Raw genomic sequence first — 17410 nt, 5'->3', positions numbered from 1 at the left:
CCTTTCCATTGCTACTGATCAGCTGTTCCCACCTACAGGTGACAGTATAGGATTAGGTATTGGTTGTAAAACACAAAACCAAAATAGTAGACTTAAATACATAGAACCTGGTTTTCCTCACACGGATCTATGCAGACTGACAGCTCTGTGCTCCCTCTGTATTGTTCCTCGATCACCTTCGCCTCAGCCTCTGTCTCTAAGTATAAGGCAGCTGTTCTGACTGCAGCCTTCATCTATATTTCAGGGCCCAGATAAGGAAAGGGCACCACCCACCTCCAAAGACGCTTTATGCAACACAGGCATAGTATGTTCATATCCCAATGTCTAAAATATCATCTCTTGGCCAAGTAAGAGCAAGGAGACTGAGAAACCTAATCCTAGTCTCCGTTAAACTAAAAATTTGGAGCAAGTGTAGGAGGGGAAAAGGCATACTGGTGGCATCTGGAAGTTTCCGTCTCAAGTAGCCAGTCTCTCACATAACACACATAAACCAGCCAAGCGTTTCCTCAGTGACCCGTCCTTCTCAGGACTCCATTTGCTCCAAGGAATCACAAGGTTAAAACTTCAACAATGTGCCTGATACCCCACTGGAAGAAGAGCATTATTCCCTATTTACATCTGTAGTCTGAAATGCAGGTGTGAGCTCTAAAGACAATATAGTGTGTGTGTGGGGGGGGTGTTTAGGGAAAAGGTGTTGGTGCGGGGTGTTACTGAAGACAGAAACTATGACCTTGCACTTACCCAGCCAACCATCACTGAGCTACATCTCCAGCCCCTCCCAGACTCCGCCCTACAGCCTACGGCCATGTTGACCATTGCCTACTGGTCAAAAGATTCTTCTTCAGGTCTTGGAAGTAAACAGAAACAAGTTCCTCTGAGGCTGTGTGGGGCATGAAGGTGGCTCACAGCCAGGTTTCCTGTCTTGAGGAGGAGCAGCGCTGGGAGAATGACGAGGGCACCAGCAGAGGGGGTAACACCCGGCTGTGGGTAACGTGGGAACTCCTCCAGCCCAGCTACTTTTGACCTTCCAAAGCCACATGGCCTAACTTCGCTGGTATCTTCTATTTCTATATTTAGTTAGTTTTTGTCTTTTCAAGACAGGGTTTATCTGTGTAACCCTGACTGTCCTGGAACTTACTCTGTAGACCAGAAACTCACAGAGATTCACCTGCTTCTGCCTCCCCAGTGCTGTGATTACAGTTGTACACCAATGCCTGGCTTAATATTTTTATTTTCTGAGAAAGGGTCTCATAAGTAGTCCAGGCTGGCTTTGAACTCAAGATCCTCCTGTCTCTGTCTCCAAAGAGCTGGGTCTATAAGCAGATATATTTGCCTATAAAAAAAAAATTATGGGTTCTGCTCATTTTTCTTTTTCACTGTATCTCTTCGGAATTAAGTTCCTGGTACCTTCAAATAAAAAGAAGCCCTGACCACCACGTGGAGGAAGGCTTCTCAGGAGAGGTGGTCATCGGTGATGGTGCTGTTTCTAATCCCATTTGGGAGGCTGACACAGAAGGATTACAATTTGGTACCAGTCTGGGCCACATAGCAAAACCAAACCTTCAGTGATTAACAGCCATGAGCACAGAAGGGGACGAGGAGGCCGAGGGGACACTGAAGCCGCGGGGATACTGAAGCCGCAGTGAAGGGCACGTAGAAAACGCTGACGAAATAAACATGCGAGGGAAGTCTTCCAGCTCTGAGGCTGAAGGACAAGTTTGTAGAGTTACACTCCATGGTCATCCTATGTAGAACTAATCTAGTCCTGGGGAAGTTGGCAACTGAGAGGGGAGTCCTTTCCTTGTCCTGAGGCAGAGCCGCCCTGTGGGTGGACAGGTCTATGTGGGTGGGGCCTGTGCCCTTGGCCACCATGCTATACTTCTGCAGTCCAAGTCTTAGGGCCTCTTTTCTCAACCTCTAAACGAGACATCGGTCGATGCCATAAAACCCAGTGCTGACAAGAGCGCTTCCGGACCAAGTACAGCTGTGGAAATTCCACACTCACTCTGACGGACACACTCAGCATCCACTTGAGAACCTACTAACGCTAGGCAACATGCTTGACCTGTGGTCAAGACAAAACTCCCCGCCAAGGGAACTGCAGTCCAGGTTAGAAGCAGTCAGATGACTCCACAAATAAATCAGCCTGTGATTGTTTGCTGAGGGAAAAGCTACAAGCGGCACAGAAGGTCTCAGCTGGGGCAGTTTTCCCTGTGGAAGACCCTTAATGATATCCTGAAAGACAGCAGGAGCCACATAACAAAACAGAGAGGAAAGTTGGTGAGAGGCTGTCCACACAGAGAGAGCAGCGAGTACAAAGGTCCCAGAGCAGTAAACACCATGAATCTCGGAACTGGCTGACCAGTGGGGGCTGATATGAGTGAGACAAGGCAGAGGAAAGGACTCTGGTTCTTTCTTCTGAAAGGTACAATGGCTGTTGAGACAGGGTCTCACAGCGTGGCTCAGGCTGGCCTTGAACTTATGGCAATCCTCCTGTATCAGCCTCTTTGGTGCTAGGATTATAAGTGCAAGTTACCATGGCTGGCAATGACTGTAGGGTCTTTATCCTAAGTGGCACTGGAGCCACTGGAGGTTTCCAGATAGAACTCAAACATATTTTAGCATCATTCAGATGAACTGGAGAGGGGTGGAGGAATTGTTTTGATTTTGTATCCTGTTGTTATGATAAATGCTCTGACAAAAGCAACTTGAGGGAAAACAAATCCCAGATTATTCTATCATGGGAGAAAGTCACAGGAATTTAGGGATGTTAGTCACTTTGAATCCACAGTTAAGCAGAAGGAAGGATGCTTGCTAGTGCTTGGCTTGCTTCTACTCATAGTTCAGAATCCTCTGCCCAGGGTATGGTGTCACCCACAGTGGACATATCTTCCCATCCCAGTTAACATACTCAAAATGATCCCCTCAAAAGACTTGCTCACAGGCCAAGCTAATCTAGACAATCCATCGGTGAAACTCCCTTCCCGGGTAATTCTAGATCATGTCAGGTTGACAACATTCACCCGCAGGGGGCTGGAGAGGACTGCTGTGCAGGTAAGAGCACAGACTGCTCTTACAAGAGTACCCGAGTTCAATTCCCAGCATTCCTGTCAGGCAGCGCATAACCACTAACTCCAGCTCCAGGGGAATCCAGCACCTCTGGCCTCTGTGGGTACTTGCATAAATATATGCATGCATGCATGCGCACATGCCCAGATACACACACACACACACACACACACACACACACACCAGCTTATAAAAATACATCTTAAAAACCAGAACAAGGGCTGGAGAGATGGCTCGGAGGTTAAGAGCATTGTCTGCTCTTCCAAAGGTTGTAAGTTCAATTCCTAGCAACCACATGGTGGCTCACAACCATCTGTAATGGGGTCTCTGGTGCCCTCTTCTGGCCTGCAGGCATACACACAGACAGAATATTGTATACATAATAAAAATAAATAAATGTTAAAAAATTACTTAAAAAAAAAAACAGAACAAAACTACCCACATCAATATAGGGCATAAACAGGAAGTTAGAATGAGAGTAAGTGTGTATGACTCCATGCCAATTAGGAGGAAGAAGATCAGGGATTGAAAGCATTGGCTCTGTTTGGAGGACATTAGCATGCTTGCCTAGCATGCACAAGGTCCTTAGTTTGTTTCCCAGCGCTACAGAATGGGGGGGGGGGAGAGAAAAAGAAGAATGCTGGAGGGATGGCTGGGCAGTTAAGAGCACTGGCTGCTCTTGCAGAGGACCTGGGTTCAGTTCTCAGCACCCACGTGGCATCTTACAACTGTCTGTAACTCCAGTCCCAGGGGATCTGATGGCCCTTTCTGGCCTCTGTTGCCACCACACACACACACACACAGCACCCAGCTTTGTGGTGTAGCTCTGCCATTCTTTCCCATTTCCTCCACCTCTTTATCAAGTGAGGATTAGATCACGAATATATACAAAGAACAGGGCCCAGTGCTAAGTAACTTTGTGTGCTCCTGTGTGTGCAGGGGCTAGAAGACAACCTCAGGCTTTGTTCCTCCAGAGCCATCTACCCTGTCTCTCCTTTTTAAAACAGGGTCTCGCGCTAGCTAGACTGGCAGGCCGGTGAGCCCCAGGGATCGGCCTCTGTTTATCTCCCCTATATGGTACTAGGACTATAATATGCACCACCACTCTCAGCTTTAAAAACAAATAACAACAAACAAACATGGGTTTTGAGGACCTCTTGCTTATGTGACAAACACGCCCCCAAGTCCCACATTAACTTCTTGCTAACTGTGACCCAGGGTTAAACAGCTGCCCCAGAAAGGATGGTGGAACTGTTCCAGTAAGTTGGGGATGGGTTAGGTTGGGCCCTGAGTCCTGTCTACCTGTTTACCTCTACTCCCCCCAGGTCTGATGTCTTACCTACCCGGTCCTAAGTCCCTGGGACTTCAGTGAAGCCCTCTTGGTAACAAGATAAGCCTCACTGGGCCTGTTGAAAGCCTGTATCCTGAGTACTATGATAAAAGTGGGTGAGAGCAACTGGCTAGCTTAAAGGAATTCTAACACACAGAATCTCTCAGCTTCATCAAACGCAAATGCTGACAAGCCACAGTCGTCTTTCTCACACAACAAAAAATCAACACTGTACACAGTTGTGTATACCTATAGTTCAAGAACTCAGGAGGCAAAGGACCAGCCTAGGCTGTATAGCAAGACTGTGTCCAAAGGAGGGACACACATGGGCAGCCATGAACATACACACACACACACACACACACACACACACGCATACACACATGCACGAGCAAGCAGGCAGATGGACAGACGGACAGACGCAGAGGAGAAAAATTCCAAATATTCTTGTGCTTGATGATAACACACGAACTGGTTTTAAAGCAATGGAGGATCTGGAGAGATGGCTTAGCAGTTAAGAGCACTGATTGCCATTCTAGAAGAGCCAGCACCCACATGACAGCTTGTAACTCTCTCCCCACATGACAGCTTGTAACTCTCTCTAGCTCCAGTTCCAAGGAGCTACGACATCCTCTTTGGGCCTCCATGGGCACTGCATGCACACAGTACACAGGCATTCATGCAGGCAAAACACTCAACTGTACAAGATAGAAATAATGTAAAAATATTAAAAAACAAACAATGGAAGGGGAAGTCCAGGACTCAACAGGAACAGTCTCAGTGAAACCTGGAGCTCAGAGGGTATGGCTAACGGAAGCTGCCAGCTGGCTTCGCCCCCACTTCTCACACTCAAACCACTATCTTTGCCTTCCTGAGCCATGGTTTTGAACTATTTCAGGCAGAGACTCAGTTGGCACTGGGTTCCCATCAGTCTGGAGACTTGTTTGGGGGCAAGGTTATCCACATATTAACCACAGGTCCCATCCCAAAATAGCACCTTGAATGTAGACATAGTGGTGCATGCCTTTAACCCCAGTACTTGAGAGGCAGAAGCAGGCGATCTCCAGTTTACATAGTGAATTTCAGGATAGCTAGAAATACCCAGTGAGTTCCTGTCTCAAATATTAATAAAATAATAATAATTATAATGACTGTGGCTGGGGAGGAGCAGGGGAGGATGAGGACAAGGTCTTTAAATCCACAGTCCAGTCAGATGTTCTGAAATCAGTCTCAACAGGACAATAGGGCACTCTGGGGATTGTCCACGTGCCAAACTTCTATCCGTCACTTCTACCTGGGAGCAACTACCTGGTGATTCTGGACTGAGATCACAAGGTCACGAATCTGAAGACTAGGGGGCCCTACAAACCTGGAACTAGCTCCAGATGAACTAGAGCTCTGCCCAGCCCAGAAAGTTCCTGAATGTCGAGAGCCAGTAACCACTGGGTAGGAAGGCCCCTCTCCTACAAAGGGAACTGCTGGACAGCACAACCACACAGAGCCAGAAGGAGAACACAGGAGCTCTACTTCAGAGTTGCAGAGATAGTGCTTCTTCATTGAGAACCGATGGAGGAGTAGGGAAATTGACATTTAGCCAGTTGCCTCTGGCAGTGCTGGAGGAACAAGCGGCTTCTGTTCCATAGAGGACTGAGCCGTGAAGCTGCTTTTCAGGCCAGTACAGTCACTCTCTCCCACACTTCATTCAGCGAGCGCCAAGTTCGTAGACTGCAGCCGCTCTGTCTCTTGGCAGATGTATTGCTCCACCGTGTCGCACTCAGCTAGGAACACCTATGAGACAGACACAGGCAGTGAAATTCCAGGCCTTCCGAGGACAAGCCAACCACTGCCCATATGAGGCTCTCTATTCAGTCATCTGAGAGGCCTGTTGTTGATCAGATGCCCAAACTGATTAAATCAAATACACAGGGACAAGAATCCCCATTTCGGGTTCATGCTAATAAATAAACAGTAACAACAGACCATGCCTCTTAGTTCATTTTTTGAGACAGGGTTTCTCTGTTTAACAGCCCTAGCTGATATGGAACTAGTTCTGTAGAGCAGGCTGGCCTGGAACTCACAGAGATCCTCCTGCCTCTGCCTCATTAGTGCTGGGATTAAAGGCAGGTGCCACCACCAACTGGCCAGACCATGCCTCCTAACCACGGTTCTACACTTCCCTGTTTTGAGCAGATAAACACACATACCAACACACTAAATATATTACAGCCTCTCATGTATTACCATATAACTCACCTGAACCTTTTTTACCAAATTCTTCCTTTTTAGCCTGCTGTCTTTAAAATTTTCTGGTAGGACCTATGGAAGAAACAGTTCACAACTGACATCTGTAATGGCAGTGACAAGAGAGAACACACCCAACAGGTCCCCAATATAAGTAAGATGTGCACTTTCAGGCATCACCTCTCCCATTGTGCTTCCTATGAGGTTCCTCTCATGGCTCTCGTTCCTATGAATGGTCCCTCCCTTGATTGCAATGGCTGGGCTGTAACCTGATCTGAAACACAGATTTTGTTTCTTCACTGTTTCCTACATACAGACACTATTATGCCAGGAAAAGTACCTTCTATTGTTTTGGGGTTTGCTTATTTGCTTGTTTGTTTGGCTGGTTTTTTGAAACTAGGTTTCTCTGTATATCCCTGGCTGTCCTGGAACTCACTCTGTAGACCAAGCTGGCCTCAAACTCACAGAGATCTGCCTGCCTCTCAAGTACTAGGATTGAAGGTGTGCACCACCGTCGCCTGGCTGTTTTGTTCTTTTTAACCCCTCTGTCACAACAGAACTCCAAGCCCAGAGGAATTCACTCTCAAGAATACAGCATCAAGCTAGAGATACCCTTACATTAATCTGTTAAAGAAAGCTTGAGTCAGTGATTCAACAGCCCCCCAAGATCTGGCTATGGTTGAAGCCTGTAGAAGAAACAAGCTCAATGACATCACAACCTGAGGTTTAGAAAAACAAAGACCCATGTTTCCTTAACCACAAGATTATAAAATTCTTGGGTTCCGGTCCACAACCACACACACACACACACACACACACGTTTCTCATCTATATTACCAAAGCCCTGTGTTGGTGGGCTGTGGATGCCCAGGTCAGAACAGAAATTCCATATATTCACCCAGAACCTAGCATACCATCCTAGTCTCCTCCCTGCTGCGTGATGAAACACTCTGATCAACTGGGGGAGGAAAGAGTTTGTTTGGCTTAGACTACCAGGTCACACAGTCGTTATCAATGAAACCATGGCAAAAACCATGGAGGAACGTTGCTTGCTGGCTCACACTTAGCTTTCTTTCTAAGGTTTATTTCTTTTAATTTTAATGGATGTTTTGTCTACATGTCTATCTGCACCATATGCATGCCTGATACCTGAGGAGGCCAGAGATGACATAGATCCCCTGGAATTAGAGTTAAAGATGGTTGTGAGCCACTACGTAGGTTCTGGGAATCAAACCCAGGTCCTCTAGAAGAGTAACCAGTAGTATTAACCACTGAACCGTCTCTCTACCTCAGAGCTAGCTTTCTTACCTAGTCCAGGACCAGCTATCTAGGGTGATGCAACCCATAATGGGCTATTTCAATTACCAAAACAACCTCATCCCCTCCATGTGCCCATAGGCCACCCTAATCTGGGTACCATCAATGGAGAGGCACTTCTTAGGGACCTCTAGGCAGTGCTGACAGCTAAAGCTAACTAGGACATACAGTATCTGGCACACATTAGTAGATGCTCGCATCCCAAGTAACAACAGAAGTGCTATGCTGGCAGAGCGAAATGGACGGAAATACTATCATTAAGAGCCAGCATCTCGGGCTGGAGAGATGGCTCAGTGGTTAAGAGTACTGGCTGCTCTTCCAGAGGTCCTGAGTTTAATTCCCAGCAACCACATGGTGGCTCATAGCCATCTATAATAAAATCTGGTGCCCTCTTCTGGCCTGCAGGCACACATGGAAGGAATGCTGTATACATAATAAATAAATAAATAAATAGCATCTCTAAGCTGAGTATTACTTACCATTGTGTCAATCTCTTCCAAGATCTTCATGAACTGCTCAATTGTGGCCTTTACTTTCCTATCAAGTTTGCAGAGAGCCTCTGCTTGCAATTCCTTAGCCAGAAAACCCTGTGAAGGAAAAGGGCGTTACCGTAAGTGTTTCTTGAGAGTTGTGGAAAGCCATGCCACTATACTGATGAAGTGACCCAGAGTTTACCTCTGCTCTAATAAGCCAGGCTGAATGAATCCCTTTTGACAATTAGAAATGCTGACCTTGGCCAGTCTAAGAATCCTAGCAGGCTATAGGCTACTGTTTCTCATGTGGTCCACTGGGCTCTGAATGCCTCTAAGGCCTAACTAGAGTATAGCCTTTGGTCACAAAGGTACACGTGCACTTAAGAGGCAGACATTAGGGCTGGAGAGATGGCTTAGAGGTTAAGAGCATTGACTGTTCTTCCAGAGGTCCTGAGTTCAATTCCCAGCACCCACATGGTGGCTCACAGCCATCTGTAATGAGATCTGGTGCCCTCTTCTGGCTAGCAAGCATACAGACAGACAGAACACTGTATATATAATAAATAAATCTTTTTTTTAAAAAAAAAAAAGAGGCAGACATCAGAGCACATGTGGACATCGAAGGTCGGAATGAGGTGTCTTTGTCAAATACTCTCTGTTTGGTGGTTTGAACAGGAATGGGCACCCTCAGCTCATATATTTGGATGCTCAATCTTGAGGGAGTGGCACTACTTGACAAGGACTAAGAGGTGTGACCTTGTTAGAGTAAGTATAGCCTTGTGGGAGGAAGTATGTCACTGGCTTTGGATGTTCAAATGCTCAAGCCAGGCCCAGTGCCTCTCTCTTCCTGCTGCCTACACAGACAGGTCCGTGTGATAACAGAGGATGGCTACATTTATTTTAGTTCTGTTTTGAGACAGGGTGGTTTCCAACTCACTGCTTAGTCAATGCTGCCCTTGAGCTGCTGATTCCTCCACCTCAGAAGAGCTGGGATTACAGGTATGCAAAACCACACCTGGCTCAAGCAGCACTCTTCTTATTAAACCACCTTGCTTGCTATTCATTCACATCTCTAAGACTAATGATCCGCTAACTGATGGCTGAGCAGGAATTTCTGAGGATGGCTATCAAAGCAGTGACAAATGCATATTTTACAACACACAGCAAGAAGTTCAAAATTACTCAGAAATCCAAACTCAGTGGGAACTCCTTCTGTACCTGTGCTGCTTTTATTGGTTAATGAATAAAGCTGCTTTGGCCTATGGCAGGGAGAACAGAGGTAGGCAGAAACACTAAACTAAATGCTGGGAAAAAGTAGGTGGAGTCAGGGAGACACCAAGGAAAAAGATGCCAGCCAGAGCCTGCCAGAACCTTGCCCAAAGGCCATGACCTTGTAGTGAAGTGCAGATTAATCGAGATGGGTTAATTTAAGATTACGAGCTAGCTAGAAACATGCATAAGCTAACAAACCAAGCAGTATTTTAATTAATACAGTTTCTGTGTGATTATTTTGGGTCTGGGATGCTGGGAAACAAACAGGCAACCTCCACCTACATTATTAAAAGCAATCACAATTGTTCAAAAAAAAATTCATGTCTAAGGGTATTCAAAGAAGCATCATATGTAACAGAAAAAAATTATTAGGTAAAACAACAAAGAATAGAAACTAGCCTAGAAAAAACATGGTATGCAACAAAATATGACCATTTTCAATGACACCAGAAAATGTTAACTTTTTAGTCAATAAAAGAACAATTTACCAAATGTACATCATATTGAAATTTTTGATAATAAGATAAAAATATTTTTCAGAACAACAGTATCTCTGGATCACAAGGTACATATTTACACACAAGAAGATCAGTAAGGGCACGGAGTTTAGGGAGTGATGGGCCTACATTTAGGGAGTGTACATACATTTAAAACTCTTGTATAAGTACCACAAATTATTATTATTATTTTATTATTTGGTTTTAGAGACAGGATTTCTCTGTGTAGCTCTGGCCATCCTGGAACTCACTCTGTAGACCAGTGTGGCCTTGAACTCAGAGATCTGCCTGCCTTTGTCTTTTGAGTGCTGGGATTAAAGACCTGGTTGTCACTGCCCAGCACAAATTAATTTTATAATCAAAGGACAAAACAGGACAGGGGAGATGGCTCAGTAATTAAGACCTGAGTTGTGCTCCTAGCATCCACATGGAGGCTCACAACTTCATGTAGCTCCAGCTCTGGGAGAATTGGAGGCCCTGGCCTCCCTGGCCACCAGGACTCCCATGCACATACTCTCACACATACATACATAATCTTAAAATTAAATAAATGGTTTTTTAAAAAGCCTACTAGGTAATAATATCATACCACTAAATTAGAATTGAAATGGCTAAGTCACCTGTTGGATGCCAAAAAGTTCTTTGTTCAAATCTTCCAAGTGGTAAGCTGTCTTCTCTACAGATACCTCCAAATCTTTCAACTTCTTTAACTCAACTTCTTCCTCTGGATTGCTCTAACGTGAAGAATAAAAACGAGGTCAGTAAAGACTAGAGGCAAAGACTAGCTGCCTCTGTGAGAAGAACATCTGACCACCACTGCGCTAAGCCATTCTCTGAGGAGGACTGAACCAACCGCTGCAGTGAAGTGCCCAAAGGTGGAACGTACTAGAATCCAGATGTGGCTCCCAGCTCTTAGCCAGCTCCAGCTGAAACTACTACAGCTTCCTCAAACTGACCATGGGTACTGCCTGCTGCCCACACTGTTCTCACAGACTCTTCTCTTTCCTCTCACCCGCAGCTGGCAGCCAGGGCCAGCAGCTGCCTGCTTTCTTACACTCCCCTACACTGTTCATTCTTCTCCACGGCCAAATCTCAAGCCCAGTCCCCCAGGTGCTACTGTGTCACAATGCAGGGTGGGCACAGTGCCCATCCCGGCAGGGCAGGGCCACAGCCCTCACCTGTCACCAACGCTCTCTTGCCCCTCAGGTCTTCAGTCTGAACCGTTCCACTCAGAGAGCATTTTCTTCTTGTAGAATGGAAGGCAGCTCCTAAGACCCGAGCAAGAGTTCTTCCACGTAGTGTCTACAGCTCTAACAAAAGCTCTCCTGAAAATTCTAAGTACAGCCTGCCCCTGGCACATTTTAACTACATCGAGGTAGCAGAAGCCTAATTGCCAGAGTAGAAAAGCACAGATACTGCACCTACCAAACTGGTAATCTCACCAGACCTCACTCAAGGGGGACGTCACCAATGCTGAACCTGGGTAACCAATTTGGTCTCTTTTTTTTTTTTTTTCAAGACAGAGCTGCTCTGTGGAGCGCTGGCTGTTCTGAACTCGGTATGTAGACCAGGCTGGTCTCAAACGCAGAAGTTCGCTTCCTCTTCCTCTCAAGTGCTGGATAAAGGTGAGCGTCACCAGCACCCGGCCAATTTGGTCTTCTATACAGAATCATGTATGGTTCTTTAGTCATTCGATTTAAAATTTTGATGAAAAAAGCAATTTACCTTTTCCCCAATTAGCATGACTCGGCAACCATTTTGTATTCCAAGTGCTGACAATGGTGTCTCCATTTCTTTCAGAGATTTTCCTGAGAAAAGCAAAGGCATGCCAAATTGTATCATCTGTACAACACTAAAACTAGACTTTGGCTAATGTACATGAGAAAGAGGTGGGATTGGAGCCCCACCACTAGCAGTGGCGCTACTGACATTGAATAGCTGCAGGAAAGAGTCAGTTTTCTTTGAGGTGTAACCCCTGGTAGGTCTGCCTCATCCAGGGCAGGCCCTGTATGGACTCAAATGGAGGAGGGGGCAAAACACGGGCAAGGAAGTGAGTATGAGTAAATCATAAAACTATTGTTATTTAAAAACAGAAATACAAATCTAACCTAAAAGGGGGCCTGAGAGACGGTGCAATGGTTAAGAGCGGTGGTTGCTCTTCTAGAGGACCCAGGAAACCTACTCAGAGCACTCAGGAGGCAGAGGCAAGCAGATGTCTGTGAGCTCAAGCCTAGGACGGGCTGTAGACCAAGACCACGTTCCAGGCCAGCACAGACTACATAATGAAACCCTGTCTCAAGAACCAAAACCAGGGTTGGAGAGATGGCTCAGAGGTTAAGAGCATTGCCTGTTCTTCAGAAGGTCCTGAGTTCAATTTCCCAGCAACTACTTGGTGTCTCACAACCATCTGTAATGGGGTCTGGTGCCCTCTTCTGGCCTGCAGGTATACACACAGTCAAAATACTGTATACATACTAAATAAAAAGATATTTTAAAAAAAAAAGAACAAAACCAACCAAACCAACAAAAAGCTTCATGTTTGCTAACAATAAAAAGATAAATTGGAATTCTTTTTAAATGTCTTTATCTAATAATGTCATTTCTTGATATTTATCCTAAACAAATAACTGGAAATATATTTATATAACAACTATTAAAAATAATATTCAGGGACAAAGTATTAATATAATCCATATAATAGATATAGTTCTTTAAAAAATTTTATTATTATTTTATGTATAGAGGTATTTTGCCTGAATGTATGCTTGTACATTATATGTGTGGCTGGTGCCAATGGAACTGGAATCCCCTGGAACTGGAGTTATTGACCAGTTTAGAGCCTCCATGTAGATGCTGGGAATTGAACCTGGGTTCTTCAGAAGAGGAGCCAGTGCTCTTAATTGCAGAGCCATCTCTCCAGTTCCTAAAGGTTTTAAGATTTATCTTTATTTATTTGCTTTTTTTAAAGATAAGGTTTCTCTATGTAACAGCTTTGGCTGTTCTAGTACTTGCTTTGTAGACCAGGCGGGCCTGAGACTCACAGAGATCCTCTTGTCTCTGCCTCCCGAGTGCTGGGATTAAAGACATACACCACCACCTCTGGGGATTTATTTTATTTTTAATAATGTGTATCTGTGTGCATATGTTGGTATGTGCATATGGCTACAGTTTCCATCTCTCCAGCCCCAAGAGATCACTTCTGTAAAATAAAAGATTTTATAGTCATGAAAGCTCTTTTCGGGGATGAAAGATGGTTCATGGGTTAAGAACAATGACTGTCCTTCCAGAGGTCCTGAGTTCAATTCCCAGAAACCACATGGTGGCTTACAACTATCTATAATAAGATCTGGTGCCCTCTTCTTGCCTGCAGGGATACATGTAGACAGATGCTGTATACATAATTAATAAATAAATCTTAAAAAAAAGCTCTTTTCTTCTCAGGATATTTCAATGAATGCAGGTAAACTCAATATTATAAAAAGAGAATGTAAAATACATGGGCTGAGGATAGGTCTTAGTGGTTTGGTACTTGCCTAGTATGTTTGATTAAGCCACAATATCATTTAAAAAAATTGAGAAGACCCAGAAAGACAAATATAATATGTACTCACTCATAAGTGACTTTTAGACATAAATCAAAACAAACAACAAAAAAGCCTACAATTCACAATACCAGAGAACCTAGACAACAAAGAGGACATGGATCTAAACTACAGGGGAAGTAGAAAAAGGTAAGATCTCCTGAGTAAATTGGGAACATGGGGATTATGGGAGATGGTAGAAGGGAAGGGGGGAAGAAGGAAGAGGGAAGAAGGAAGGAGGAAGAAGAGAGGAGAGCAGAGAAAAATATATAGCTCAATAAAAACAGTTTTAAAAATTAACAAGTAGTGTTATCCACGAGAACATTTCTTCTTTATGCTTTCTGTTTTGAAACTTGACCTCTTGCCATTCTCTGTTTCTCTCCCTCCTCCCCTTTCTCTCTGGCAGAGTCTGACTTATTACCCAGGTTGACATGGAGTTGGCCTGTGTCTCCAGAGTACTAGGGTTATAGGTGTGTGCTACCATACTCAAATTTGAAAGATACGTTTCTATTGTCTTTCTAATTCAAAAAATTAAATTATTTAAAAAGCAAAAGACATGGGGCATGGCCATTCATAACCAGTTCCGAGATGGCTTGGGCTCTAGGAATCTATCACTTTCCCACCAAGAAAAAGGAGTAAGATCTATGCTATGAAATATATATAAAATGCTTCCTATTACTGTACTCTAAAGTTACGCCCTTGCCATAATGTTCATTATTAAATTCTTTACAATGACCGAAACCTAATGAGATAAATCTGGCCCTATCATGTACTAGAATAATGAGTTCCATGGGAGTGGGGAGGCCGAGGATAGGAGGGGTGGGGAGGAGCTAGTGCCTCAGAAATCAGCACCAGCATCATCAACACACCCTGCCCATCCAGGCTCTTATTCAGTTTGTTCAAAGCCTCTCTAATCAGCACTATGTCAAGTACTGGCAAGAACACTATCTGCTGTCATACTAACAAATCAGATATTAGGCAACTGAGGTGACTTTACTTAGTAGTAACTTCAATACAATCGTGCAGAACATATAATGGGGAAGGCTGTCCGTGTTTCCTCAAAAAAGGTTAACATCTGTCATCATGTTACCCCAAACCTGATACTCATCTAGATGTTTGCAATGTCTAGTTAGAACAGGTCCTTAATAAATACCTGGTAAATGAATGAAAGAAAGAAAATGGTTCTGCTTTGAAAACTGAAAGATGGGGCTAGAGAGATAGCTCAGTGGTTAAGAGCATTTGCTGCTCTTACAGAACATCAGGGTTCAGGTCCCAGCACCCACATGGTAGCTCACAACCATCTATAACTCCAGTTCCAGAGAAGCTGACACCGTCTCCTGGCCTTCGTGGGCACTGCACAAATGTGGTACACAGACATGTATGTCAGGCAAAACACCCATGCACACATTCACACACAGAAAACTGAAAGTCACCAGTAGGTAGGACTAAGCAACTTAAAATCTGTCCTTACAGGGTGGTGGTGGCACATGCCTTTAATCCCAGCACTCAGGAGGCAGAGGCAGGCGGATCTCTGAATTCAATCGAGGCCAGCCTGGTCTACAGAGTGAGGTCCAGGACAGCCAGGACTACACAGAGAAGCCCTATCTCAGAAAACTAAAATAAACAAACAAACAAATAAAATGAAATCTGTCCTTTGGCCATAAGTACTCAGAAACAAATGAGAAGCACCTACCCTTAAATATGAGCTTCTGAAAAGGCAGTGGAACCCCCGTGGCCTCTTCCACAAGCTGAGCTAGGTCTTGCACACATGGTTCACTACTACCTTGCTGTGGGGTAACAAGAAGGTCATACCTCTCATTGCCTGGAGGGAAAGAAAAGCATTCAATGAAGACAACGCCTTCACGTAAATCGAAAAGCAAGCTGATGCTGTCTTATGGGGCTGAGGATGGAATTCAGTGCCTTGAGCTTGCTGGGAAGGGCTCTACCACTGAGCTCTGGCCCCAGCTAGAGTCACACTTGCATGCAATTGTATGCAATTACACATATACAATTATCCAAGACTTGTTGCATGCCCTATCTTAAAACCCCAGGACAGCACCATACTGCCGCTATCAGTCTAATAGAGACCTCCTTGGGGGAAACCTTCAGCTGGCAGAGCAGAATCAGCCCTTAGATCTAGTTGATTCCAAAGTCCACACTTCCCATCACAGCTGCCTGCATCCTGTGGCCCGACTCCCTATTGTCTCCCCTGATTTACCCGCAAGGGGCTGCTGTCCTCTACGTCTTTCTTACTGGGCACACCTAAGTACACCATAATTAGTGCTTAGTAAAGACAAACGAATAAATCCATTTTTTAAAAAACACAGGTGCCGATTCTTTCCTAAGTAGGTGGAGTCTAGGTCCAGCTTATTAAACTATTTTCCCAATTGATCCAGGGTCAGAAGGAGCCCTAGTTCCCATCTGTGCTTCACAGACCAGAAATCAGAGGCCTTTAAAAAAGAGACGTCCATCTCAAGGTCACTCAAAGCTGCTGGACACAGAATTATGGTTTCCAGATGGCAAAGTATATGGTTCTTTCCTAACTGCCTGGTTCTAAGGAAATCTCACAGATCCAGCTTTCTCGTGTACTTTCCAGTGATTGGTTCTGTTTTAATTTCACCAGGTGTCCAGAGAGTAATTCTTGGACCCACCGCCCACTGAACCTGCGGTTCTGTGACATTCAATACAGAAAGTACTCGGCAAGTAATGAACAGCCCGAAAAAGTAAGTTCAGACTTCATACTGGTAGATGTCCAGAACCACAAGAGTTCCACACACAAGATGGCCAAATACAAGGCTGAGAGTTTATTACTGACGGCACACACTCAACTACGCTTCCAAAATAGAGGGTCTAACAAATGTCCAGGCACAAAACAAACTGGCCACACGGAATGATGTCCTGACACCAGACCCAGGCAAAAACAAACCACACGAACATAGCCAAGAGCCCATGCTTGGCTACAGGTGGCCAAATTCACAGATCCCAACTCTACCTACGGAGCCCATCCTGGTACTCACTGTGGGTGACGGTCACGCTAACTCCAGTTGTTTCCATTTCCTCGGTCTGGACCATCTCCTCAATCTGGGCCATGCTCTCGGTCTGGGTCACCTCTTCGGCCACGGCCACCTCTTCGGTCTGGGTCGCCTCGTCGATCGTGATCACTTCCTCTAACGGGGTCACCTCCTTGGTCCCGGTCCCTTTCTTGCTACGGGTCGTTTTCTTACCCCTGATCAACTCCCTGCAATGAGCCGCCTTCTCGCTTTGAGCAGAGCGGGGACGGACTTTCTTCTTCATCCGCGGCATGCAAGCGCCGGCGGCGGCGGCGCCCCTGGTGGATCGGTCATACCCGCTGGCTGCACTGCGGACAGAGGAACGCTGAGAGGGAGGCGAGCCGCGCTCGGCCAGGGGCTCCGACTGGCGCGACTCCCGGCCGGGCCGAGGGGCGCGCAGCCGGGGTCCCAGCGGCTCCCGGTCCCCTCGCGGTCTCCGAGGGCTGCTGCGATCCGCCAGGCCCGCGTTTGTCCACCGCCCCGCGGTGGCCGTCGACGGCGCAGCCTTGCAACCCCGCCCTACTACTCACCGGCCCCACCCCATCTGCTCGCCACGCCCTCGGAACTGACCCCCGCTCCC

The 17410-nt window shown here is 45.6% G+C and overlaps 1 protein-coding gene across 1 annotated transcript; it reads right to left on the bottom strand.

Moving 5' to 3' along the window:
- Positions 1–5921: 5921 nt before the first annotated feature.
- Bag1 (BAG cochaperone 1) lies at positions 5922–17363 on the bottom strand. Its single transcript, XM_050156043.1, has 7 exons — positions 16798–17363; positions 15474–15602; positions 11925–12007; positions 10820–10933; positions 8437–8544; positions 6653–6715; positions 5922–6187 (listed from the first exon to the last, which is right to left on the bottom strand). The coding sequence occupies exons 1-7, from the start codon at positions 17081–17083 to the stop codon at positions 6098–6100; spliced, it is 873 nt and encodes a 290-aa protein (XP_050012000.1). The 5' UTR covers positions 17084–17363; the 3' UTR covers positions 5922–6097.
- Positions 17364–17410: the final 47 nt, after the last annotated feature.

The sequence above is a fragment of the Alexandromys fortis genome, unplaced genomic scaffold, assembly GCF_014885135.2.
Source record: "Alexandromys fortis isolate MF-2015 unplaced genomic scaffold, M_Fortis_MF-2015_v1.1 scaffold_92, whole genome shotgun sequence".
NCBI lineage: Eukaryota > Metazoa > Chordata > Mammalia > Rodentia > Cricetidae > Alexandromys > Alexandromys fortis.
Note: the sequence above shows the minus strand (reverse complement) of the source record. Positions and strands in the feature narration are given on the sequence as shown.